Source organism: Leucoraja erinacea, chromosome 7 (genome assembly GCF_028641065.1).
Source record: "Leucoraja erinacea ecotype New England chromosome 7, Leri_hhj_1, whole genome shotgun sequence".
In the NCBI taxonomy this organism is placed as follows: Eukaryota; Metazoa; Chordata; class Chondrichthyes; order Rajiformes; family Rajidae; genus Leucoraja; species Leucoraja erinaceus.
This window is the reverse complement of record NC_073383.1, coordinates 9,649,779-9,677,476: the sequence shown is the minus strand read 5'-3', so window position 1 is coordinate 9,677,476 and position 27,698 is coordinate 9,649,779. Positions and strand designations below refer to the sequence as shown.

Genomic DNA, 27,698 nt, shown 5'->3' with positions numbered 1-27,698 from the left:
AACTAATATTGGCAAAGTTGCATTTTTCTGCAGGGACCCCACATATAATTGTATCTGAAATACTTCTTCCAAAATTACTGCTAAATACATGTCCCTCTTCCTGAGCAAATTGAACAGCAAACACTTCCTGAAAATACTGGAGAACATTTTCTACTGATTCTATAAATTATTTTATACTGATTCTATGAACAAATATTTAAAGTTTTTAGTGCTCGAAAAATCTCCCATTTTATTGCGAATCGATTTTCAGAACATCTATGTAATCATAAAATCAATTGACATATATGCAGTGGATTAAACACTGTGATTGCAATTACAATAGGATTAATAAGATGAGCCAGGATTCTACCAGATTGCAGAGCAGGGATGAGAGACTGAATGGTATGCTCCTGCTACTATTTGAATGATGTGTTTGATGGCACTGTGCTTCTACTCGCTGGAGTTTAGAAGGATGAGGGGGTACCTCATTGAAACTTACCGAATAGTGAAAGGCCTGGATAGAGTAGTTGTGGAGAGGATGTTTCCACTATTGGCAGAGTCTAGGACATGAGGTCATAGACTCAGAATTAAAGGATGTTCCTTTAGGAAGGAGATGAGAAGTTCTTTAGTCAGAAGGTGGTGAATTTTGTGGAATTAATTGCCACAAAATGGATGTTAATGGATATTTTTAAGGTAGAGATAGATAGATTCTTGATTTGTACAGGTGTCAGGGGTTATGGAAAGGCAGGAGAATGGGGTTAAGAGGGAAACATTGATCAGTTATGCTTGAATGGCAGAGTGGATTTGATGGGCCAAATGGCCTAATCCTGTTCCAGTCACTTATTAACTTATTTCTTATGTTCTTCATTTTCTGACTCCAGATAGTTCAGTCAGACTAACATATAGACTCATGTCATCATTCTGATCTTCCTTTTATCAGTAAGGAATAGCCTCATTTATATTTTGTCATGCTAACATGTGCAATGCTTAGCAAGAATGAAAGTGATGGAAGGGTTCACCATTCCGGTACGTGGACATTCAAGTTTCCTAGCTCCCTCCCTAATGAGTTGTTACAGCCTCCTCATCAAACTCCTGGTACAGCTGTCTTTAACCTGTTGGGGCTGAGTCCCAGTGATGTCTTCCGTTTTGCAGAGGAGGACAGCATAAGGCTGGCAGAAACAGAAGAGCGAGACATGGGAAAAGGTAAAAAGACAAAATAAATTAGCAAGAATAGAAAACGATTGCATGGGGAAGGTGAATACAAGTGACAGAGAAATGAAGAGGATGAAAATGTCATGGATTAAATATGCAACAGAGGAGCTAAACAAATTGAGTGCTGAATACAGTATTTGCTTTGATTTAAAAGCAAATTAATCAAGCAGAACCTTGTCGCTGATTGTATCACATAAATCCTGCCCTCCACGCCAAACACACAGTATTTACAGCAGACAATTGGGATAATCAGCCCAATAAGTCGTTGCTACGTTTTGTGCACCACAAGAGCCTGCTCCTCTTATAACAATAGAATCATCTTGATGGTACACCCAACTAAAAACTATGATAGATGTAACCGATAAAGGGCCTCCTTTAAAGCATTGTTTATTTTATATTACAGCAGATAGCTTTTAGCCAAATTCCAGAAAATAAATTTTGATCGTCAGTTGTTCAGTAAATTGTAAACGAGATTACTTCTCACACTTCCCTTCCCCCAATTTCTGTTTTGTGAAAAGCACTAAGTAATGTGTCATGGTAAAATAACTTCACGGGTCAGAAGCCCACTGAGGATGTTGAACAATCAGTGCATGACATCAGGAATAGCAGCATAATGGATATCTAACCGAAGGGTACCAGAAATTTATTTGCATGATCTAATGTGACAGGGATTATACATTTTGGAAAATACACGGTGAGAAAATAACATGTCATAAACTAATAACCAAAAACATCTGTAACGTATGCACGTTTGCAAAATTAGTCACATTTAGGTGCTTTAAATAAAATGTAATTCTACATCGTTACAAAGTGCGTCCACAAAACAAATAGCCGAAGCCATCTTGTGGGAGGCTGCAGTATCGCAGACTTTTTGGAATTCACAATTCACGCAGATAGGCTTTCTTTGAGCTAGAAAAAGCAGTAATGGTCATAAACGTGTAAATGGTTGCAATGCTGGCAGAGTTCACCAGTGGCGGGTCCAAATTTGTCACAATACTTTGGAGGGCATGACTCAGCCAAAGAGCGAAGAGTTTTTTCCTGTGCATGGATCACTTTCCTTTGCATTGGAATTCCCCGCGGTCCTTACGAATACCATCAATCAGAAAAATTGGAAACTATTTTGTACTATACCATGCAGAGATGAAACGTAGCCCAATTCATCCTAAAGGTTAGCACCAGACATCCCAGACATGCCCTCATTTTGAGTTTAGAAGGTTGAGGGGGGACCTCATTGAAACTTACAGAATCATGAAAGGCATAGAGTGGATGTGGAAAGGATATTTCCACCGGTGGGAAAGTCATAGCATCACAATTAAAGGGTGCTCTTTTAGAAAGGAGGTGAGGATGAATTTCTTTGGTCAGAAGGTAGTTAATCTGTGGACCTCATTGCCATAGTGGGCTGTGGGGGCCAAGTCAGCGGATATTTTTAAGGCAGAAATAGCAAATTCTTGATTAGAACAGGTGTGAAGAGTTATGGGGAGAAGGCAGGAAAATTAGATTAAGAGGCAGAGATCAGCCATGATTGAATAGTGGAGTAGACTCGATGGGCTGAATGTGCTAATTCTACTCCTATAATGTGAATGTGACATGTAGAACATTAATTGTATATCTCTAAACCTCTCCCTTGCAGCATTCGAGTTGTCCTGGCATCCGGGGTTTAAATCCAGGTGATGTTTTGGGCATCAAGTGCTACAGATGATAAACTGGATGAACATGAGAAATGCAGCCTCTCCTCTTCAAGTAGACGTATGCTTCGACTGGTTGTTATTGACGGACTCAGATTCCTCACTGAGATATAGACCCATGTTCCAGGCCTGTACAGAGTGGAAGTGGAAAGGATGTTTCCACGAGTGGGAGAGTCTATGAACAGAGGCCATAGAAAGGACTTGAGAAAGAATACCTTTAGTCGAAGTATAAGAAATTGTGGAATTTATTGCCACAGATGGTTGTGGAGACCAAGTCAACAGATATTTTTAAGGCGGAGATCGACAGATTCTTGGTTAATACAGGTGTCTGTGGTTATGGGGAGAAGACGTGAGAATGGGGTTAAGAGGGAAAGGTAGATCATCCACGATTGAATGGCGGGGTAGACTTGATGGGCCGAATGCCCTAATTCCATTCCTATCACTTATGAACTCATGATTGTGGGGGTGAATTCACAGGCACTGTGCCTCATGCCTTAACTGGGCATTCTCTCATTTTGGAAACACAAGTGGCAGAGTTGTTTGCAGTGCAAAAGTTTCTTTTCAGTCCAGACAGGGACTCAGCGATCTGCTACTTCACAAATCTAAGCGCAGTTTCCCTGGACGCCTGGTTTGATTCCCTCCATTCCACTTTCTGCTCTGCCACAGATCACACCTTTTGTCACTCTGACCAAGGTAATTCCCCTCATGTGGAAACAAGGAAATGTTGATACTGGTTTGCCCTGGAGAACATGGATAGAACATGGATAGGTGATGTTCGGGTCGGGACCCTTCTTCAGACTGATTGTAGGGCAGAGGGGGTAACTTACTGAGTTACTCCAGCATTTTGTGTCCTTTTTAAAAAAAAGTTTCCTTCATATTGTCCTTGACCTTTCGGTAGTCTTGGACATACTTGACCGCCTCACCATCTCCACCAGTTCCCCACTGTCAGGAATATGTCAGGAATATGGCAATGCAACATGTGAGGACTATGATGTTACTTCCATCACAGACCAAGTTGAATGTAGGCAGTTCAGGCAACTGAACATTTGGGGTATAGAACTTTAAAGGCATGACGGAAGTGGCATGGGAATGTGGATAGATGCAGAAGAAGAAGCAGCAGCATCGCAATACTGATTAAGAAATCCATTATAAGTTACACTCGCTTGACCTATGAACGCCCGTACGTACAAATGAGCCGCGGCAACTGGGGGCCGAGCAGAGCTGGGAGTGCTGAGCAGACTCACTAGCTCACTTGCTCAAATTCCTCCTCATCTCCTTTCTAAAGACTGGAGAGATTGTCAGATTAAAGAAAATCCCAAAGCAGTTTTATGTATAGTCAGGACAAGTGGCTAACCAGGGAAAGAGTAGGATCAAAACAACAATGAGTGTATGGAACCAATCGACATTGGTGATGTTTTAAATGAACAAATCTCATCTATATTCTTTCGGGAGAAGGACTTTGTTGTTGGAGAATTCAGAAAGAGGGACTGAAATTCTAGAACATGTCATCCTTAAAAGGGGGCTGCTATTGGAGGTTTTAGTGGGTTTAAAGGCAGATATACCTTTAGGGCCTGATGGGATGTAACCCAGGTTGCTATGGAATACAAAGGAAGAAATTGTTGGAGTCCTGATGTGTCTTGGTAATTCAGGTGCTTGACTAGATGTTTGTTCCATGTTGAAAGAGTACACGTTCCCACCGCCTTCTCAGGCAGTACCTTCCAGATTCCAAATACTTCTGGGTGAAAAATGTATTTTGTATTTCTATGCACATCCTTATCTCAATCCTCTGATGGCCTGGTCCAATTAGTGTAGATATAGCTGAGCAGGAGAGCAGAACACCCAGGATCTGAAGCAACACACCTACCTATATTCTCCAGGGGTTTTCCTGACCTGCTGAGTAAAGGGCCTGTCCCACTTAGGCGACTTTTTAGGCGAGTGCAGGAGACTCTGCGCTCACCACATGGTCACCACATGTTCATTGATGGTCTCAGGTGAGTCTCCTTCATGGTCGCGAGGAGTTCCCGCATTCTGGGAACTAGTCGTGGCCTCAAATTTTCTGCAACCAAAAATTGGTCACCATGGAGAAAATCCTGTAGTCATAGGTGCAGTTGTAGTGGGGTCGCCATGTAGTTATGGGTAGTCGAGATAGTTGTAGGTAGTTAATCGCCTTTGCTGACTGGTCATTTTCATTGGCTCATTGGGGAAATAAAACGTAAGCAGGAGGTTTCAGAACCAAGGATAACTGTATTTAACCGGTAATGTTAAATGTCCGCCGAACTTCACAGCTGTGTATCTCTAGCTTATTTAAAGTTGTCTCCACTCCTTCTCCCCCCTTTTAAAGGACTTACCGCACATTGTGCTAACCGTCTTAATTACATCGCCAACCTTCCTGTTCATCGCGGTGTGTGTCTGTATCACCTTAGCTTTGTACTGTGTGAATTTCAGACAGCGCTCCCCCGCTTGCCCTGGCCCTTGCCTTTGCGATGTGTGTGCGCGCGTGTGTTCCACTCCGACAGTCGCCGTTCCAGTTCCCGGTTTTTCAAGCGACTGTCCGCTGAAAAATCTCCTAAGTGGGACAGGCCCATGACGCCAGCACTTAGTGTTTTTTGTAAACCAGCTCTGCAGTTCCTTGCATCTACAGTGCAGATCGACACATTATGCAAGGACCGAGAATTAAACTTGGAACCCCTCCTAGTCCTTATAGTTCAGTCACACATTGAATGACAATAGACGATAGGTGCAGGAGCATACCATTTGGCCCATCGAGCCAGCACCGCCATTCAATGTGATCATGGCTGATCATCCCCAATCATTACCCCGTTCCTGCCTTCTCCCCATATCCCTTGACTCCGCTATTTTTGAGAGCCCTATCTAGCTCTCTCTTGAAAGCATCCAGAGAACCTGCCTCCACCGCCCTCGTAGGCAGAGAATTCCACAGACTCACCATTCTCTGTGAGAAAAAGTGTTTCCTCGTCTCCGTTCTAAATGGCTTACTCCTTATTCTTAAACTGTGGCCCCCTGGTTCTGGACTCCCCCAACATCGAGAACATGTTTCCTGCCTCTAGTGTGTCCAAGCCCTTAACAATCTATGTTATCTGAATTATTATCTTAACATCTGAATGACAAGGGTGGTTAGATTTCGGAGTTATAACTCAGGGAAATAGAATCTGGAGTAGGCCACAAAGTGACTCGAAACTGCGACATTTAATACCACCACGTCGGATCTGTGCATTTTTAGTTCCTCCTCTGAAGATCACCATGATCTGCAATCCCCCTAATCTTTCTCATGTTTATCTACATCCACTTCAGATGTTTCAATTGAGTCGCCACAATGTTCTGAGGCAGAGGCTGCAAAATCTTGGCATTTTATATACAATTTACAGCTTCCATTTCATTCACTATATTTTATCTGATAGAGCTACCCACCCTAATCCCACCTTCCAGCTGTGCTGCTGCAGGTAAGAATTTCATTGTTCTGTTTAGGAACATATGACAATAAAACACTCTTGACAGTCTTGGCTCACAGCTTTGTGGCTTGCACTATTTCAAATTAATGCTCAAATATTACGCTTCTCAACGATCATTCCATAAACTAGGGCATTGTCCAATTCACCTCTACCCCATTGCAGACATTGGACTTTATCTATGGAACTGGTGCACTACAATGTTGAGAACTATATTGTGCACTATATCTTTGCCATTGCTCTACCTATTGTGCTCTAGTTTGGTTTCAGTTTTATAGATATAGCATGGAAACAGGCCCTTTGGCCCACACAGTCGGTGCTGACCTTCGATCACCTGTACATTAGTTCTATGTCCTACATACTGGGAGCAATTAACCTGCAAACCTGTACCTCAGTGCACATGGCAATAATAAATCTAAACTACTTATTAAATGTAAATTACTGCCGCCCTTTTATGTACTGGATCCCAAGCCGTCACTAGACATAGGGGGAAAAAAATGTACTTGGGTCTTTTCCTTATGTCGCTAATAGCAAATATATTGGAAATGCAGTTCATTTTAGTTTGATATAAAATTAAAAAGGCGATCCTGTCGAAAAAATAGTTTGCCACCACTTACTAACGTACAATCATGGACAGAGAGCAAATGTGAGCTTTGTCAGGGACATCCGCGTCCCATGAACAAATAAATAAAAAGCTTTAAAATTAATCTGTTTCGTGAATTACATTCAACAAAATCTGGTTTCACAAAAAACATTCGGAATAAAATCTTCTGACTCCCAAAAGGACAACAGGTCATTAATTTAGAATTAAATTTTGCTCAAATGTCCTGGAAAACCTATAATCACTTCATTATAAAGAAATAAGCTTGACGGGAAAAAGTAAATGGAAAATGTAAGACATACACTAAAACAATTAATTGCAGAAGTCTGGAGAAGATGTGCGTAATATATTAAACAATACAGCCTGCATGGCATCTCTAACATGCCAAATTAATTTTCCGCTTTATATTTCAAATAGTAATGGGATTTACTCTCTGCGCCCAATGAGTCACAGAGAATGGAAACAATTGGGTTATGAGGTCAAAAGGTTTAATCCGGAAACTTACTTCTTTTTCTCATCCTCATTCAGATTTTTCCACATCTCTTCAAGTTTCATGCTAACATCTTGCAGATTAGCTCTTGGATTCTCTGCTAATAGTTTGGGTCGAGTTTCTTGCGTGAATAGGGCAGAAGCTGACAGAGACTTTTTGACAGTGCGATTGCTGATCAAGTCGTACAATGTGATCTGCCCAATTTTATGCTGCACCACATTAGAAGGATTTGTACTCTGACTGCTGCTTGGGTTATTATCGGTGGGATTGTGCTGGTTTGTTTCATTACAAGTTATCTGCTCTTGATCATCTTTGTCTTGGGGTACTAAAAGCTTCACGGGTGCAAATGTCTGCTCAGTAGAATCTTTCATCACACCCTTACTCCAGTCATCAGCAGTTAGTTCATTGGGATCCTTTGCAGCCAAGATCTGTTCATTTAATGGCACAGGTACTAAGGATGAATAACTAGCAATTTCACTTTTGCCATTTGATTGTCCCTTTGAAAGAATGTAGTCGTCAACTAATGCAAATGTCACGTCAACTTCCGGCACAAAAGTTGATTGCATGTTCTCAGAAGACAGAGGTTTCTCTCCGGACGTGGTCTCAACTATATTTCCATCAACACTCACCATTTTATCAACTGTGGCATTTGAAATATTGTTTGCAAAAGTGATGTTTTCAAGGCAAGTATTCACGGCATCAGCAACCAGAGAACTTTCTGTTGTTGTTAAGGTGCCATAGTTCTTTGTTTTGTTACTGCCAGCGAGCCCAGTTTGTGATAAACATTCAGGGGATGGGTCCTCAGGTTTAGGAAGTTGTCCATAAACTGAAATCAACACCTTCTCAATCATAGACAAGATGGTTTCCTGGTAGGTGAACAAACATAATGAGACTTTGTAGAGAGCAGCATTGAGGATAAATATAGATCTCATGAATATAGATTAGACTTTCAGTAGTCCCAAAAATTAGAACAAAAGCAACAACAGGTTCAAAAGTGCGGCACGGTGGCGTAGTGGTAGAGCCACTGCTTTACAGCGCCAGTGACTTGGGTTTGATCTCGATTATGGGTGCTGTTTGTACGGAGTTTGTATGTTCTCCCCGTGACCTGCGTGGGTTTTCCCGAGATCTTTGGTTTCCTCCCACACTCCAAAAACGTACAGGTGTGTAGATTAATTGGCTTGGTATGAATGTGAATTGTCCCTAGTGTGTGTAGGAAGGTGTTAGTGTGCAGGAATCGCTAGTTGGTGCGGACTCAGCGGGCCGAAGAGCCTGTTTCAGTGCTGTATCTCTAAACTACTCTAAACTAAAATGCAGAGAGATCTAGTTGGCCTGGATCGTAATTCTCAAAATCCTTTGCAAGTAGGAAAGGTTACTAAATGCATTCATACAAAAGTAGGGTGGTTTTGCTTCAGCTGTATAGGCTATTGGTGTGACCATAACTAGAGTAGTGTGTGCATTATTAGGCTTCACATTTAAGGCAGAATGTTTATGCTTTGGAAGCGGTTCGATGAAATGTTACTGAACCAATATCTGGGAAGCGTGGGTTGCCTTAGGAGGAGAGATTGGACAGGTCTGCATCTACTGGAGTTTAGAAGATTAAAAGTCAACTAGATTGAAACATATTGCATCCTGAATGGATGCTTCCTCTTGTGGCAGAACCTGGAACTATGGGCTCATTAGACATTTAAGAGATGAGGTGGAATTTTATTTTGGGAATTATTGATCTTTGGAAGTAACCACCACAATATGTGGTTAATGCAAAGTCACTGAATATTTTTAAGACAGGGATGAATAGATCCCTGATAAGCAATAGTGTGAAAGGTGGATGGGAAGAAGGTATTGAGGACCAAATGGATCAGCCATCTTCTTGCAAAGCTGAGGGCTTGAGAGGTCGGGCAGCTTACTCTTGCTCATAACTTTAAATGTTGGAAGATGGTTATATCTTTTCCAAATGTGAGTGGTTTCAGTTCAAAACTTATTCTCTGCAGCAAGTAAATCCGTCAGTCTTCCCACCAGTCAGTTCCCAACCAAATTGTCTGGGCCAATGGGAAACCACACACTGCTTGGATATGGTTTCCATGGCCAGCCAGAGGTCTGTTGAGGGAGTGTTCTTGCCATTGAGGGAGCTATTGAGGGAGAGCAGCGTAGTTTCACAAAGTTAATTCCCGGGATGGCGGGACTGTCATATGCAGATAGAATGGAACGGCTGGGCTTGTATACTCTGGAATTTAGAAGGCTGAGAGGGGATCTTATTGAAACATATAAAATTATTAAGGGTTTGGACACTCTGGAGGCAGGGACCATGTTCCTGATGTTGGGGGAGTCCGGAACCAGGGGCCACAGTTTAAGAATAAGGGAGTAAGCCATTTAGAACAGAGACGAGGAAACACTTTTTCATACAAAGAGTTGTGAGTGTGGAATTCTCTGCCTCAGAGGGCGGTTCTCTGGATACTTTCAAGATAGGGCTCTAAAAAGTTGGTGGAGTAAGGCGATGTGGGGGGGGGGGGGGGGAGGAAGGTACGGAACGGGGTACTGATGTTGGATGATCAGCTATGATCACATTGAATGGCGGTGCTGGCTCGAAGGGCTGAATGGCCTACTCCCGCACCTATTGTCTATTGACTACATTGCTGAATTAGAGGTTGCATCACCCTCCGTCCTACAAGGCAATGGAAGAACCTAATTATTTCAGACGGAAAGAAACCTCTGTTGCTCAGCAACATCAAGTTGTTTGCCAGACTTGTTCTTCCTCAGATTTGAGATGGACGTAGAGAGAGTGTAATCATTTGTGAGTCCTGGATACAGTCCAAAAAGTCCCTCAAATCCTTCACAGGTGAATCAAAGCTAAGGTTTGCTCTTCCATTATCTCTTTTCTTCTCTCTCTAGAACACATGCAAATTTCTCATCAGCAGCCACACTCATGCTCAATAACTCTGTGGTATATAATAACCATAGTTTAAGGCTAGGCACAAGGTTTTTGAGGAGTGATGGTGGTGGAAATGTGAAACTAAACCTGTGGTTCAAACTGAGCTGCAGCAAATGTGTGGTCCTTCAACTGGGTCTCTGGCACTATCTTATTAATAACCAGAAAACACATAGCCTACTTTATTGGGTTGTTACGCATAGGTACATATCTTCTGTACAATTTCCTTACAGGATCCCAATGTCCCATTTCTGCAAGTTGCAGAAAGATCAGCACAGGATAATGAGCAGAGCACAGGTCCACAGAGATAGCAAGGGATGTTGGTGACCACCTGAAAGTTGTGATTATTCTCAAATGCATGCACAATGCATGAAGAGCAGGCCAACCAGTAGGCCAATAACATGGGGTTTGGCAGTGACACAGCAGCTAGTGGAGGTGGATGGTGTCAGCTGCACTCTTTCCCATTTCTCAGTATCATGCCGACTAGACAAGGTCAGTGCGTTGTAATAGTGATGTGGGCAATAGGGTCATGTTCTTGGGAAGAGCAAAGTTCTAAAGTGCAATAAGTCAACTCGCAAAGTGACTCTGACCCTTGACTGACACTCGGTGTTATTCAGTAATGTACAAATATCCTTCCCATTCCTACACAGACCTTTCTGTCCTCGGTCTCCTCCATTGTCAGAGTGAGGCTAAACGCAAATTGGAGGAACAGCATCTCATATTTCGCTTGGGCAGCTTACAGCCCAGTGGTATGAATATTGATTTCTCTCACTTCAGGTAGCCCTGGTATCCCTCTCTCTCTATCCCTCCCCCACCATCACACTAGTTTCTCGTTTTCACCCCAATGGCCCGTTTCCTTTATCATCGTTATTTTTTTGCATATCTTTCATTCATTGTTCTTTATCTTTCTACATCATCGTTTATATCTCTCGTTTCCCTTACACCTAACCAGTCTGAAGAAGGGTCTCAACCCGAAACGTCACCCATTCCTTCTCTCCAGAGATGCTGCCTGTCCCGCTGAGTTACTTCAGCTTTTTGTGTCTATCTTATAATTCGAATTGCATGCCTGATTCCTGTGCTCCCTGCATCTACAAGACAAATTTGAATCAGATCCAGTCTGTAGCAGTCAGGTGAAACCATATGATGTCAACACATTTTACTACTGTCAACATTGTAGTCACCTAGAATTTTAATGCTGTGCAAATTACTATATTGTGTATTCTATTATTATAGGTTATGGATTGACATTGTTGAAAACTTGAACATGCCAATTGTGTTGCACTTCAATCATTATTTCAGCTATTTGTAACAGTCCAATGAGACATTTTTAAGTTGGCTTACCTTGTTACGAAACATTATTTGAGTTTTATCAGGTGTTAAATTGACATCTACCTCAGAGGCTGGAACCAAGATATTTAAGGAGAAAATTGGATAACGTGCATGCGATGAATCCTTCAGGCATTTGGCGCTGTAATACTGTCTGACTAACTGCAAAATTAAAGCAAACAGATAGTTTAAAATAAATTTTTGCTGGATAACCTGTGCAATAATAAAGTTGGACCAGAGTGCTAAAAACTTGATCTTTATTTTTTCAACGTTTAATATTTAGCAAAACAAGTTTACAAAACCTTGGCCTTTCACTAAAATGCTCCAACAAGTGGAACAAAGACCAGATGTTAAAATTAATCTAATGTTGTCATCCTTGTGAAAATGACGTTGGGTCAAGTCCTTTCCATGCAAATATACTTAATCCCTCAATGTAATGTAATGGCAGTGGCAAAACGTGGCAACACTTGTGTACAGCCGAGGTGAGGTCGGCTACACGATTTTACCAGGTGGTCTCAAAACAAAGCATTTCACTGCATTTAGGCACATGTGGCAATAAAGTATCATGGAATTATGTGAATTTCAGAATGTTGGATTCTCAGTTTTAAGATCCAGTCTGCATCTCAAACAAACACTAAATAAACATCATATAATCTGTTTATTGAACCGTTACTGCACCTAAAAGATGAAGACAAATTAATTCACTGTAAAAGTAAAGGAGGTGAATGATGAAACGTTTAGGAATTGGTTTTGCATTTGTGCCCGGAATGTCACCCTGTAGCTTTAAATAATTAGACATATCTTTTGAAATAAAAAGGATCAAATAATAGATATGTGATTCACATACAACTAAATATTGACCAACCTATCACTGTCTAGGTAGAAAATGAAAGATTACTTATTAAAATAGCAGTGCAACTCTGATAACCCCCCCCCCCCCCATATCTAATCAATCAATTTACCCTCACATCTGTGTTTGATTATAGCATTTCATGGGTATTTTAATCTTTTTCAGCAATAAGATACCAAAAAAACTGATTAGATTTTACTGGAACTACATAATATCTACAATATCTGTTGCAAAAATAATAGGCAACTTCATACTTTACTGAGTTCATGTTTTCTAATTCACAAACATTTGGGATTAGTCTTCAGGATAAATACAGCAACTGCAGCCGATTAATTTCAAACTTGGGACTGTTCAACTTCCAACAAAATCTAAAACACCATCTGTAACATGCCCATGTCTTTATGATTTAATTATGCATAAAAATACATCAAGTTTTGGTTTAAGATTCTGAAAAAAACCCGCTGGTAACATCCACATGGTCACTGCTGAAGTGAAGTTTACATGAGAAATACAATTCCACTAAGAATAGCAAGAAGATTCAATCTACACTTTAGCTCCGTAAGTCGACATGCAAATAATTAAAATGACCATGATCTGATGCCACGATTTGCTTTATACATCGCTGATAATGTTGCAGCACAAACTATACAATATTATTGAACTGCATTATATTAAGATAATAAATATTCTTCAAGTGCATTTATTACATACTAAAACAATTAGGTAAAGCAAAGTTGTTCATCTACCTTTAAGATTTCCTTGTGATGGACAGGTCTGGAGTTTACAGAGATAAAACTTCTGTCAGGGTTGGTGAGGCTCATTGAAGCGGGATTAGAACCCGGCTTGGGAAGAAAACCACTGAGGAACATCTATGAGTAGAAGAAAGCACACACATATTTAATAAATGCACTGTTATCACAACATAATCCTTTAGAGCAGAAACTCATTTTATAATAACTGTCCACCAAGAGCTGTCTGAATCCCATGTCCTACAATAGAGACTTCCCCTTCATTTGGGGAAAGCAAACAAAAACACATCCAATAGGGACCAATTATCTAAGGTAGACAATGGAGAGAAGGAATGGGTGACATTGAGCCTTCTTCAGTCTGATGTCAGGGGAGTGGGTGGTACATAGATAAGGAAGTGTATAGATAAGGAAGTGCAAGTTGCAAAAACAGGACCAAGTGAATGGAGGTCAAGGAAAATGTAGAATAGATCATTGGAAGGTAACAACGAAGCAAACAGAGATAAAATGTAGACGGAGACAGTAGGACGAGTTGGAGAACTGGGAAGGGGGAGAGGATGGAGAGAGAAGGAAAGCAAGGGCTACTTGAAGTTAGAGAAGTCAATGTTCATACCACTGGGGTGCACCAATTATCTAATTCCCTCTGAGGAATATAACCTGCCTAGCAAGTTCAGAATGGCAAGGTGGAAAAACTGCATCTTCTTTATATGTAAAAAATGTGCATAATGCCAAAAAAGGAGCAAAGTCAAAATATTGCATTAACCTAATATCCTGACACGCATGTGCCTTATGTATTTGCAAACAGTTAAGTGTCATTTTACAGAATTATGAGCTAGATAATGACTGCATTTTTATGTATCAGCAGTACAATTTTAAATTCCCATAAAGATACCACTGATCAATATCGACCACAACATTTTCTCTTATATTGTTTTGCTCACGATAGCATTATTTGAGAATTTTCCAAATTGAGCAAATCAGTATCTGTCTACATTGGTCGTAATTGCCACATTTTTCTACCATGTGCTTGAATGCTGGAATGTATGCAAGGCAAAGGGTAAAGGCAAAAAAAATATTTACTGAGTAAACACGAAGGTCAGAATGAAAACATCTGTCAGAAGTGATAAATTAGATTTTATGAACCAATGGCTTACATTGTGGCCGATACATTCATCGTGAAAGATTTTTTTAAATAACAGCTGGACTGTCATTTTTTTTGGCCTGCACAAAAGATTTTCAATTCAAATTGACCTTCCCCTCTGCTCTTCATCTTCCCCTCTGAGAACTACCCTGCCTTTACACATTGTTTTTACAACTGAAAGGTAAACAATGTGTCACTTAAATTTTGTTTAACAGGTTGCTGTAACCATGACATTCCCATTAAATTTAAATACAGCAAATTAGATTGTTATTAAAGTTGCTCTATATTTAATTTAATAAATTACAAGCTAAAGCTAGTGGCTAACATTAATGTCCAACTCTGGGCAAAAATAAATTGGCGAGCCTAAATAACCACTGCACACGGTACAAACTAGCTTGGACACCTGGGCAAGTGAATCCTTTTTCGAGGCCAGAGAGAGCAAGTGGCAATTTATAGAATTGGTTTGAGTTGCTGGACTGGCCAAGTACAGATCAAGCATAAACAAATCACAAAGCAATACTAGCTAATAGGTATTAACATTGAAATCTGTTTCCCAACAAATTCAATTGAATATATAAAATCACACATAAAACAATTGTCAAGATAGTCTTTAAAAAGTTTGAAATATATGATTTTTTAATTTAGTTATAAGAAGCAAGAGTATGAGCATATTAACACAACAACCAGGTTGATGGTCAATGCGAAGTGTTTTAGGTGGCTACCCTGCAGACAGCTGTGAATATTAACACCTATATCTACTTCTCTCCAATCATCTCTCATGCCCACTACAAGCTCATCTTGCCAATGAGGATAGACACAAAATGCTGGGGTAACTCAGTGGGTCACGCAGCATCTCTGGACAAAAGGAACAGGTGACGTTTCAGGTCGAGACCCTTCTTCAGACTGAGTCAGCGGGGACAGGCCATCTATTACCACTGAGGTGCTGACTATTCAGTTTTCTTTCCTAGCACCCAGACAAGTTGCTAGTGCAAATGGTTCTGCCCATCTCTTTTCAAATCTGCTGTAATCAACCAACAAGTGGTTACTTACCTACCACACCCCCTCTCCCCATCAAATGGTCTTGCTGCAGCAAGACCATCAACCTTCATCCCTCACTTGATATATTGTAGTCTTTTGTGTTCCACTGATCATGACTGTGTGGCAGCAGATACCCAGCAATATCTGAGCCGCTGCATAGCGACATCCTGGATTTCAATTCTACTTTATTGTCATTGTACCTAGTACAATGAAATGCTATGTTTTGCATACAACCCAGTAAAATCATACAGCAGACCTCGCCTAGCGGTATACAAGAGTCACCACATGTCTGGTGCCGACAAAGTAACAAAAATTCTGCGACCATTCCTGTCTTCTGCCTGCCTGCATGGATGGATGTTGCTTGATGAGATTTAAATGAGGACACACGAGACTGCAGATGCTGGAATATTGAGCTAAAACCAAAATGCTGGAGGAAGTCAGCGGGTCATGCTGCCCGACCCGTCAAATTCCTCCAGCATTTTGAGATTTGCACAAGTCCAATTGTTAACATCAGCCTCTCATCTTGCTACAGCAGGTAGGAAAGAGAGAGAGAGAGTGTGTGTGTGTGTGTGTGTGTGTGTGTGTGTGTGTGTGTGTGTGTGTGTGTGTGTGTGTGTGTGTGTGTGTGTGTGTGTGTGTGTGTGTGTGTGTGTGTGTGTGTGTGTGTGTGTGTGTGTGTGTGTGTGTGTGTGTGTGTGTGTGTGTGTGTGTGTGTTTTAATGACTGTTGGCAGATCAATTTCCCTCCTGGGATAAATAAAGTTCTATCGTATCGTATGTCTTCAGCACAGAAACCTACTGCCAGACAATTGCAGGTCTTTAATTATTATTTTAATACATTTTTGAAAAGTTACACAATATTACCCAAAAAAAGCTGTTTTTGATATGCATTTAATTGTCGATGGATGGGTATTTATTTGTCATGTGCACATTTTGTAGCAATTTCAGTGCAGTTGGCATAACCATTTTTCCTATTACCCTATATTAATTGTGCAATCCTTGTTATTTTGTTTAACTTATTCTTTTACAGGATCTGGATATCAACATCATTGCCAACATTTATTCCCCATCCATAACTGCCCCTGAATGGGACCAAGTCTAGAGTAATGCATAGGCTATCAGGTAAAAGAGGCAGATTTCTCTCTCACTCTCTTTCTCTGAAAATTTGTGAATAACATGGATTTTTTTTTAAAAACCACAGTCTGGTAGTTTCATAGTTACTGTTACTGAGCTTTAACTTGAGATTTATGTCATTATTATCGTAGGACTTAAACATCTCTGGACCAATGGCATAGAATTCTGTGCACAACTACTGGACTACTGTACCATATGTTAGACGAGTATTCTGCTACCATGTAACACTCCATGTTTTCAAATCGCCTTTAAAGAACCACATAAATTCTCGATTAAAAAAAAAACACTGCTAGAAAGAAATTTACTGAGAATGTGCTCTCCACTTTTAAAGCAAAGAAAAATGCCAGCAGTGTTGAGTTTTGCTGAAAGAATCCTAGGGGACAAATTGTATAAATTGACAGTACTGCAGGTTAGAGAGCAGTGTCAAAGGTTTCCCAGTAGGGGTAGGACTTCTTTTAAAAAACAAAATTCCAACTTAAAACTATTGGAAGCCAAGTTTCATATTTATGCTGACTCAATCAATTAAGAGAATCCGAAACAACGTCTGAATCAATTGTTGAAGATTGACCAAATCAGCATTATAACGATGACAATGATTGTATTGATTTAAATTATATTTATACCAAGAAAATGCTTCTAACAATATCAATTGGAATGAAATCGGGCTTTATACTCAACGGATAATTGCATATTTAAGTGGAATGTAGTGCAAATAAATTCAAGGATTACCTAACCACTTAGAAATAGGAAATAGAAATGATTTTTCCACAATTCATTATCTTACAAAACCCTTATTAAAAAAAAAAACATGCCATTAGTAATTGAAAATTAATTAGCTTACACTTGTCACTGTTAATTATTTTTGGAAATAATTGCCAAATTAAAAAATAAATGACAGGCTTCAGTGTTTCCATAGTTATTTTTGCAATTAGTGAAGGTCCCATGTTATAGTCAGAACACATTTGTCAGTTCCTAATAACTTATTTTCTAAGCTGCTAAGGAACAGTTAGACTGCTGTGTAGGGATATGCACTTTGGCAGCTTAAGAGCAGAATTTCTGGTGGGTGAGGTGGTTGAAGTTGTAGGCTTGTGAACAATGTTGTTCTTCGAAAAAAGCCATCATGAACAGCCACCACACAACCTACCTCACCAAATAGAAGCAGGTTCCAGCTTTGACCAGCAGCGATCAACCACTTATTGCTCCTGGCACATAAGCCTGCTAGCAGATCTTTAATTCTGGGCAACTTAGTCATTGGGAGTCCAAGCATCATAGCATCTGGGACATATGTAAACAGCCCAAGCAACAGCACATATTTCCAATCAGTCTGACTGAAGAAAGCTTACTGAAGCACAAAGTCTCAAGCACAATATCCGTGGAATTCTCTGTCACAGAAGGCAGCAGATGCCAATTCATTGAATGTTTTCAAGAGAGTTAGATTTAGCTTTTAGGGCTAAAGAAATCAAGGGGTATGGTGAAAAAGCAGAAACGGGGTACTTATTTTAGATGATCAGCCATGATCATATTGAATGGCGGTGCAGGCTCGAAGGGCCGAATGGCCTACTCCTGCACCTAATTTCTATGTTTCTATGTTAAGTGGGTATGACAGTAGCAGATGGAGTGCAATGTGGCAAAAATGTGAGGATGTGCATTTCAGTCAGAAGAATTAGAAGAGTGGGATTTTTAAACAGTGGGAATTTTGGAGCTCTGAGGAACACCAAGATCGCACATGCAGATACAGCAAACAATCAGGAAGACAAATATGGATAGATGGTGGGAATACAAAAGTAAGCCAGTGTTGGGTTGTATGGGTTTTGATGAACTTAAACTGAGAAAATGATAAAAGAAGAATGAGAAGTATTGAGGAAGTAGGTGCTGAGAAACGGTTCCCTCTGGACAGAAAACCCAAATAAATGGGTATAGTGTCAGGATCAGGGATGGACTATGTAGGAACGTGAGAGGAAATATCTTTATGCAGAGAGCTGTGAATCTTTGAGACTTTATCTCAGAAGACTGCGGATGTTCAATTATTAAGCACATTTTTGTAAAGGATTGACAGATTTATGGACAACAATCGAATCAAGAGATGTGTAGACAAGGCAAGGATGCCCACTTGAGACACATGATCAGCTATGATCCTATTGAATGACAGAGCACCCCAGATCCTCCAGTTCTCATGCTAGAATGATGAGATAAAAGACAACACAAGCTATTTTATTTCATGTTTACAAAATTTATAATCTGAAAGAATAAGACTCCATTGGATGTAAAATTGAAATTTTAGTGCCAAAGAAGCCAAATTTTCCAGCATATTTAATGTATATCTTGTTGTCTCATGGGTGGGTACTGGTACTCTCTGCATACACCACTGTATTTGAATGGTAGATCATTTTGGGCAAAGATCCTACCTAGCAAAACATGAAGTTCAGGGAGATATGAAGAGCAGTTTCCTCTTTTCCCCTAACCTCAGGAAAAACCCTGTGGCATTTAATTAAATGGAAGCTCACAACATTGTAATAGGGTTGTGAAATCTTGGTCATAAGGTCATATGGTATAGAAACATAGAAAATAGGTGCAGGAGTAGGCCATTCGGCCCTTCGAGCCTGCACCACCATTCAATATAATCATGGCTGATCATCCAACTCCTGTTCCTGCCTTCTCTCCATACCCCCTGATCCCTTTAGCCACAAGGGCCACATCTAACTCCCTCTTAAATATAGCCAATGAACTGGCCTCAACTACCTTCTGTGGCAGAGAATTCCAGAGATTCACCACTCTCTTGGTGAAAAATGTTTTTCTCATCTCGGTCCTAAAAGATTTTTCTGTTATCCTTAAACTGTGACCTCTTGTTCTGAACTTCCCCAACATCAGGAACAATCTTCCTGCATCTAGCCTGTCCAACCACATAAGAACTTTTTAAGTTTCTATAAGATTCCCCCCTCAATCTTCTAAATTCTAGCGAGTACAAGCCGAGTCTATCCAGTCTTTCTTCATATGAAAGTCCTGACATCCCAGGAATCAGTCTGGTGAACCTTCTCTGTACTCGCTCTGTGGCAAGAATGTCTTTCCTCGAGATTTGGATACCAAAACTGTACGCAATACTCCAGGTGTGGTCTCACCAAGACCCTGTACAACTGCAGTAGAACCTCCCTGCTCCTATACTCAAATCCTTTTGCTATGAATGCTAACATACCATTCGCTTTCTTCACTGCCTGCTGCACCTGCATGCCTACTTTCAATGACTAGTGTACCATGACACCCAGGTCTCGTTGCATCTCCCCTTTTCCTAATCGGCCACCATTCAGATAATAGTCTACTTCCCTGTTTTTACCACCAAAGTGGATAACCTCACATTTATCCACATTATACTGCATCTGCCATGCATTTGCCCACTCACCCAGCCTATCCAAGTCACCTTGCAGCCTCCTAGCATCCTCCTCACAGCTAACACTGCCCCCCAGCTTCGTGTCATCCGCAAACTTGGAGATGTTGCATTCATTTCCCTCGTCCAAATCATTAATATATATTGTAAATAGCTGGGGTCCCAGCACTGAGCCTAGCGGTACCCCACTAGTCACTGCCTGCCATTCTGAAAATAACCGGCTTCTATTTCTGATTAGTACAGAAAAATGGTTCCTATTTTCCGTTCTTATGCTGGCAAGATACTCAATATTTTCATTTAATTCAGGAACATACATTTGAAGGCTTTTGCATTAAGAGCAAGATGGTAACAGAAGAGTAATTGAATGCTTGAGAAATGTGATTTGGTTTCGCAATTTATGTTTGGATCTCTACTTTGCTAGCGAGTAGTAGCAATATTTCAACATGGACATAAAAAGGGATAAATGTCAAAATCTGTTAAAGACATCAAATTAATGGCATGAAAAACTGGCAGAAAGTAGTAGGAAAATACAGGCACAACTAGCAAATGGAATTAATAAATGTGGAATAACTGGGAAAAGAATGAACAAATATGTGACTTGAAGACAAAATCTAGCAGTTATAGCCACAAATCTCCATAGACTGGAAATGGAAAAAAACATTTTACAAGGCAAATATGTGTGTGTTGATTGATTGATATAAATGAAGAGATATGGATATAAATAAGGAAGTACCGATAAATCTATTAGATTAGATTAGAGAACAAATCTAACTAAACGATAATTTAACTGAATGATTGAAAGTATATTGGATCCATACAAAATGACAAATAGATTTAGTAACAGATCAAGGGTGAAGGGATAGTTATAAAGAGAGGCTTCAAAAACTAAGATTTTATTCATTAAATAAATGAATTTACTTACAATATATATTAACGATGTAGACAAATTAATTAAATGTAACATCTCCAAGTTTGCGGATGACACAAAGCCGGGTGGCAGTGTGAGCTGCGATGAGGATGCTATGAGACTGCAGGGTGACTTGGATAGGTTAGGTGAGTGGGCAGATACAGTATAATGAGGATAAATATGAGGTTATCCACTTTGGTGGCAAGAACAAGAAGGCAGATTATTATCTGAATGGTGTCAGATTAGGAAAAGGGGAGGTGCAACGAGACTTGTGTGTACTCGTACATCAGTCACTGAAAGTAAGTATGCAGGTACAGCAGGCAGTGAAGAAAGCAAATGGCATGTTGGCCTTCATAGCAAGAGGATTTGAGCATGAGCAAGGAGGTCCTACTGCAGTTGTGCAGGGCCCTGATGAGACCGCACATAGAAACATAGAAATTAGGTGCAGGAGTAGGCCATTCGGCCCTTCGAGCCTGCACCGCCATTCAATATGATCATGGCTGATCATCCAACTCAGTATCCCGTACCTGCCTTCTCTCCATACCCCCTGATCCCCTTAGCCACAAGGGCCACATCTAACTCCCTCTTAAATATAGCCAATGAACTGGCCTCAACTACCCTCTGTGGCAGAGAATTCCAGAGATTCACCACTCTCTGTGTGAAAAAAGTTCTTCTCATCTCGGTTTTAAAGGATTTCCCCTTTATCCTTAAGCTGTGACCCCTTGTCCTGGACTTCCCTAACATCGGGAACAATCTTCCTGCATCTAGCCTGTCCAACCCCTTAACAATTTTGTAAGTTTCTATAAGATCCCCTCTCAATCTTCTAAATTCTAGAGAGTATAAACCAAGTCTATCCAGTCTTTCTTCATAAGACAGTCCTGACATCCCAGGAATCAGTCTGGTGAACCGTCTCTGCACTCCCTCTATGGCAATAATGTCCTTCCTCAGATTTGGAGACCAAAACTGTACGCAATACTCCAGGTGTGGTCTCACCAAGACCCTGTACAACTGCAGTAGAACCTCTCTGCTCCTATACTCAAATCCTTTTGCAATGAAAGCTAACATACCATTCGCTTTCTTTACTGCCTGCTGCACCTGCATGCTTACCTTCAATGACTGGTGTACCATGACACCCAGGTCTCGCTGCATCTCCCCCTTTCCCAATCGGCCACCATTTAGATAATAGTCTGCTTTCCTGTTTTTGCCACCAAAATGGATAACCTCACATTTATCCACATTATACTGCATCTGCCAAACATTTGCCCACTCACCCAGCCTATCCAAGTCACCCTGCAGTCTCCTAGCATCCTCCTCACAGCTAACACTGCCCCCCAGCTTAGTGTCATCCGCAAACTTGGAGATATTGCCTTCAATTCCCTCATCCAGATCATTAATATATATTGTAAATAGCTGGGGTCCCAGTACTGAGCCTTGGGGTACCCCACTAGTCACTGCCTGCCATTGTGAAAAGGACCCGTTTACTCTATTGTCAGCAGTTTTGGTCTCTTAATTTGAGGAAGGACATTGTTGCCATTGAGGGTGTGCAACATAGGTTCACCAGGTTAATTCCCGGAATGGCGGGACTGACATATGATAGAATGGATCGATTGGGCTTATATTCACTGGAATTTAGAATGAGAGAGGATCTTATAGAAACATATACAATTCTTAAGGGATTGGACAGGCTAGATGCAGGAAAAATGTTCCCGATGTTGGGGGAATCCAGAAAAGGGGTCACAGTTTAAGAATAAGGGGTAGGTCATTTATGACTGAGATGAGGAAAAACTTTTTCACCCAGAGTTGTGAATTCCCTGTCACAGAAGGCAGTGGAGGCCAATTCACTGGATGAATTTAAAAGAGAGTTAGATAGAGCTCTAGAGGCTAGCGGAATCAAGGGATATGGGGAGAAGGCAGGCACAGGTTACTGATTGTGGATGATCAGACATGATCACAATGAATGGCGTTGCTGGCTCGAAGGGCCAAATGGCCTCCTCCTGCACCTATTTTCTATGCTTTCTATGTTTTTGATGAATGGCAGTGCTGGCTCTAGAGGCCGAATGACCTACTCCTGCACCTATATCTATGTTTATATGTTTCTATGTTAAGACTTCTTGGTGGTGGAAGCAGGTAGGAGGGGGAAGAAAAGTGTTGGAGGAACTGGATAAATTTGTGGAGGGAATGGACAGATGATGTTTCATTAGTTGATAAGCTTTAGGAACAGAATTAGGCCATTCGGCCCATCAGGTCTACTCTGCCATTCAAACATGGCTGATCTATCTTTCCCTCTCACTCATTTTTCCTGCCTTCTCTCCATAACCTTTGACACCCTTATTAATCTGTCAATCGCCACTTTAAAAATATCCATTGACTTGGCCACCACAGCAGTCTGTGGAAATGAATTCCACAGATTCACCACCCTCTGACTCAATGAAATTCCTCCTCAGCTCGTCTCCAAAGGTACGGCCTTTAATTCTGAGGCTGTGGCCTCTCGTCTTAAGACTCTCATCATATGATAAGCGTTTGACAGCACTGGGCCTGTACTCGCTGGAGTATAGAAGGTTGAGGGGGGACCTCATTGAAACTTACAGAATAATGAAAGGCATAGAGTGGATGTGGAAAGGATGTTTCCACTGGTGGGAGAGTCTAGGATCAGAGGTCATAGCCTCAGAATTAAAGGGCGCTTTTTTAGAAAGGAGGTGAGGAGGAACTTCTTTAGTCAGAGGGTAGTTAATCTGTGGAACTCATTGCCACAGTGGCCTGTGGAGGCCAAGTCAGTGGATATGTTTATGGCCGAGATAAACAAATTCTTGATTAGAATGGAGACAGAGATTAGCCATGATTGAATGGTGGCGTAGACTCGATGAGCCAAAGGACCTAATTCTACTCCTATGAACTCTCCTACTAGTGGAAACCTCTAAACATCCACCATATCAAGGCATTTCACTATTTGGTATGTTTCAATGAGATTATCCTCATCCTTCTAAACTCCAAAAGTACAGGCCAAGTGCCATCAAACGTGCATCCTAAGTTAACCCAATCATCCACAGAATCAATCTCGTAAATCTCCTCTGGACCCTCTCCACTGCCAACACATCCCTCCTGAGATATGGGGCCCAAAAATGTTCACAATACTACAAATGCAGTCTGACCAGTGCCTTATAAAGCCTCAGCATTACATCCCTGTTTTTATATTCTAGTCCTATCGAAATAAATGCTAACATTGTATTTGCATTCCTTAAACTACTGATTCAACATGCAAATTAATCTTTTGGGAATCCTGCACCAGCACTCTAGTCCCTTTGCACCACTGATTTCTGAATCCTCTCCCCATTTAGAAAATATTATGTCTTTACTCCTACTCCCAAATTGCCAATTCCTATATGATTGCATACTTTGCTATGCTATATTCCATCTGACACTTTGTTTCCCACTCTCCCAACCTGTTTAAGTCTTTTTTGCAGAATCCCTGCTTAATCTACACTGTCTACCCTCTGCCTATTTTTGTATCATCCACAAACATGGCCACAGAGCCTTCAATTCTCACATCAAAATCATTGATATACGATGTGAATAGCGGCCCCAACACTGACCACTATGTAAAACATCACTAGTCACTGGCAGCCAAACTGAAAAAGCCCCCTTTATTCCCGCTCTATGACTTCTGACATTCAACCATCTTTCTGACCATGCTTGTATCTTCCATGGGCATATACCATGGCAAAACCATGGACTCTCATCTTCTGTAGCAGTCTCACGTGCTGCACCTTATCAAAGGCCTTATGAAAATCCAGGTAAACAACATCCACCCACTCTGCTTTGACTATCCTGCGGTTTACTTTTTCAGTCCTTCGTCACTGATGGATCCAAATCCTACAACTCCTTATCCAATAGCACCAGGATTCAAGTGTTGGCTCATTCCCAAGGGGCGGTTAAAATGAGTAATAAATGCTGACCTTCCTGGTGATGCCCTGCTGAAAACCGGATTTCCTCTGTATTCAAATTAATGCAGTACCGAGGAAAGTAATTATTTTTGTGTTTTTATTCCTTTAAGGCTTTCTTTTGCTGTTTATCCTCCCTTGGGTGGTATAATCAGTGTGAATACCATTTGGTAACCTCCCCCATCTGCACTGGCCTCTCACTTCTACTCTTACCCTTAACCCAAACCCAATAAACCGTTCTCCCCACCATTTCTTGTTTCAAATTGATTCAACTTTATTGTCATTGCACAAATACGAGTACAGGTACAACAAAATACAGTTTAGCATCTGGTCAGAGTGCAAGATAATAGAAATAAAAATACTGGTTAGACAATATGTGCAATGTGGATGAATTAAACTGGTACATAGGCAAATAAATGTATACAGATGGGAGAGTATAAAAGATAGCTAGTGTCGGGACTGTGAGTTCAGCAGTGTAATGGTGTTATTGAAAAAGCTGTTCCTCAGCCTGCTTGTGCGAGACCCGAGTCTCCTGTACCTATTCAAAAGAAGCATAAAATATATTTTATGAAGAAGGGTTTCAGCCCGAAACATTGCATATCTCCTTCGCTCCATAGATGCTGCTGCACCCGCTGAGTTTCTCCAGCATTTTTGTGTACCATAAAATATATTAATTTTGTTCACAGTATTGTCAAGTCAATGGACAATGAATGAGTTCCACAATCTCAAATATACTGGTAGATTCAAGATCAAGCTATTACAAGGAAATAGCATTGGTATTTCAATGTAGGGATAAGGTAGGCAAAGGTAGGTATGAAATGGGAATGCCTACATTTAATGCATAACAGCTGCTAGTACAGATGATAGATAACCTTTGGACCCTAACCTGAATCTATTTTTAAAAGTACCAATTTGTATGTTCAATATTGACTCTCTACACGACTAGTTTTACTTTCTATAGCTGTTAGGTTTGTTTAATTTTTTGCATACATACTGGAAATATATTAACAGAATGATTTGTTGATTCCACACATAACAATAATTTGTTCAGTAATTCTGAGAATGTGTCTTAAATTGTGTTCTGATGGGGATTGCAAGATCCTAATGTTATTTCTTAAGTTCGTGATAAATATAAGAATATTATATTTCCCCAAACTAAAAAAAACTTAAATAGTTTCAGGTTCTCGGATGTTCAAAGATGTAAGGGGCAAACGAGCAAAGCACTAACATTTTAATATGTTTTAAAATTTGCAGTAAATATTTTCCATTTTTCTTAAATAAAATCAAAATGTTTAAAGAAATGTTATCTTACTTATTCACTAACATTTTAAAATAATTAATATAATAAGCAAAGTGTGAAGTTGTTGATAAGAAAAACTAATTGCATCAAATTGCTGAGCGTTGATTTTTCCTCCCCCCACTCCCCAGCATAATCACTGTAACCTTATACTAACCTCAGGTTCCTGTTCACGATGCTGGATAGGTACCATGCTGACCATCACAGCAGTTCCCAGAACTGTTAACAGGGCCATTTTGTGACCCGACACCTTGGCTTTTTGCCATACAACTGCCTGAAATATAATGGCAGAGAGTCAAATTCTATCACTAAATTTAGGTCTGTTTAGGTCAAGTCGTATGCAGTTTCATATAATTGAGGACTCCACAAAGGCCTTCTGTACTCAACAGAAGTGTTCATTTCACCATACAGAACAAATATTACCACCTTTACACACCCAGGTAGTTTAACTCAACAATGTCGATGGCCGTGGTTGAGAAGAACTTCTGCGCAATCCTGAAGGTAAGACTTCAGCAGCAGCAGCAGCACCCTCTGTACTTGCTGACCTACACTCGATCCCAGTTCTGCAAAGCCTCAATTTTAAAACTGTTTTCAAATTCTCTCATGGTTTCACCCCTCCCTCACCTTGTGACTTCTTCCAGCCCTACCACCATCTGAGATTCCCATATTCTTGATGTAAATTGATCCATAGCCACTGGCTTTGGCTCAATTGTCTGGGCCACAGTCTCTGGAGTGCCCCCCCCAAAATCACTCTACCACTCACTCCTTCGTCACTCTTCCCAACTAATCTCTTTGCTGAATTTTTTGATCGTTTGTCCAAATATCAACTTATGCAGAACTAGCCAATATTTTATTTACTAAGGCTCTCATTTAGCAGCTTGGAATATTTTACTGTGCAAAATGTTCTATATATAATCCAGTAAAAGTGCAAAAATGGCTGTCCTGATAGTTTGTCACCTGGCCCCTAGTTTCCACATTGTCCTTCCATTCACTGGCTTCCTGGGTGTCACACTGCCCTTCCATTCACAGCAGCCCCCACTGCACATGTCTTCGACGGGCACCAATTCCCACATTGCTCTTCCACTAATTGCAGCCCCTGTTCGCAACTGCCCTTCCACTCACTGCACCTACTCACTGAGGCCCTGGATTCTACACCATCCCTCCACTCACTGGGGCCCTCGTTCTCACACTGCGCTCACTGAGGACTGTTCCCACTGCGCATCTGCTAGAGTTTGCACATCGTCCTTCCACTAATTGCAGTCCTGGTTCCCCAATTGTCCTTCCATTCACTGGGACCCTAGTTCGCACGATGCCCATAGAAACATAGACAAATAGGTGCAGGAGTAGGCCATTTGGCCCTTCGAGCCGGCACTGCCATTCAATATGATCATGGCTGATCATATTGAAACCGTTCCTGCTTTGTCCCCATATCCGTTAGCTCTAAGAGCCATATCTAACTCATCTTCTAGTGGAACTAATTTCCACATAGCCCTTCCACTCAGTGGGGCTTTGTTCCTGCACTCTAACTCATATGGTTTGGTTTTTCATAGTCCCTTCGAACCTATAGGATTGATTTGAAACTTTCTTAG

General features: G+C 40.8%; 1 protein-coding gene across 3 annotated transcripts in view; it reads right to left on the bottom strand.

Annotated features, from left to right (window-relative positions):
* The window catches only part of pms1 (PMS1 homolog 1, mismatch repair system component), an 88,644-nt gene that overhangs the window by 29,591 nt on the left and 31,355 nt on the right, over nucleotides 1–27,698 (bottom strand). For 2 of the 3 annotated variants that reach the window (XM_055637754.1, XM_055637756.1), the window contains exons 6-9: nucleotides 26,267–26,383; nucleotides 13,277–13,399; nucleotides 11,696–11,842; nucleotides 7,447–8,297 (exon numbers count right to left, since the gene is read on the bottom strand). In XM_055637754.1, coding sequence (XP_055493729.1) covers nucleotides 7,447–8,297; nucleotides 11,696–11,842; nucleotides 13,277–13,399; nucleotides 26,267–26,383 — 1,238 coding nt within the window. The remainder of the gene's footprint in view (nucleotides 1–7,446; nucleotides 8,298–11,695; nucleotides 11,843–13,276; nucleotides 13,400–26,266; nucleotides 26,384–27,698) is intronic. The other variant, XM_055637755.1, reaches the window with a different exon arrangement.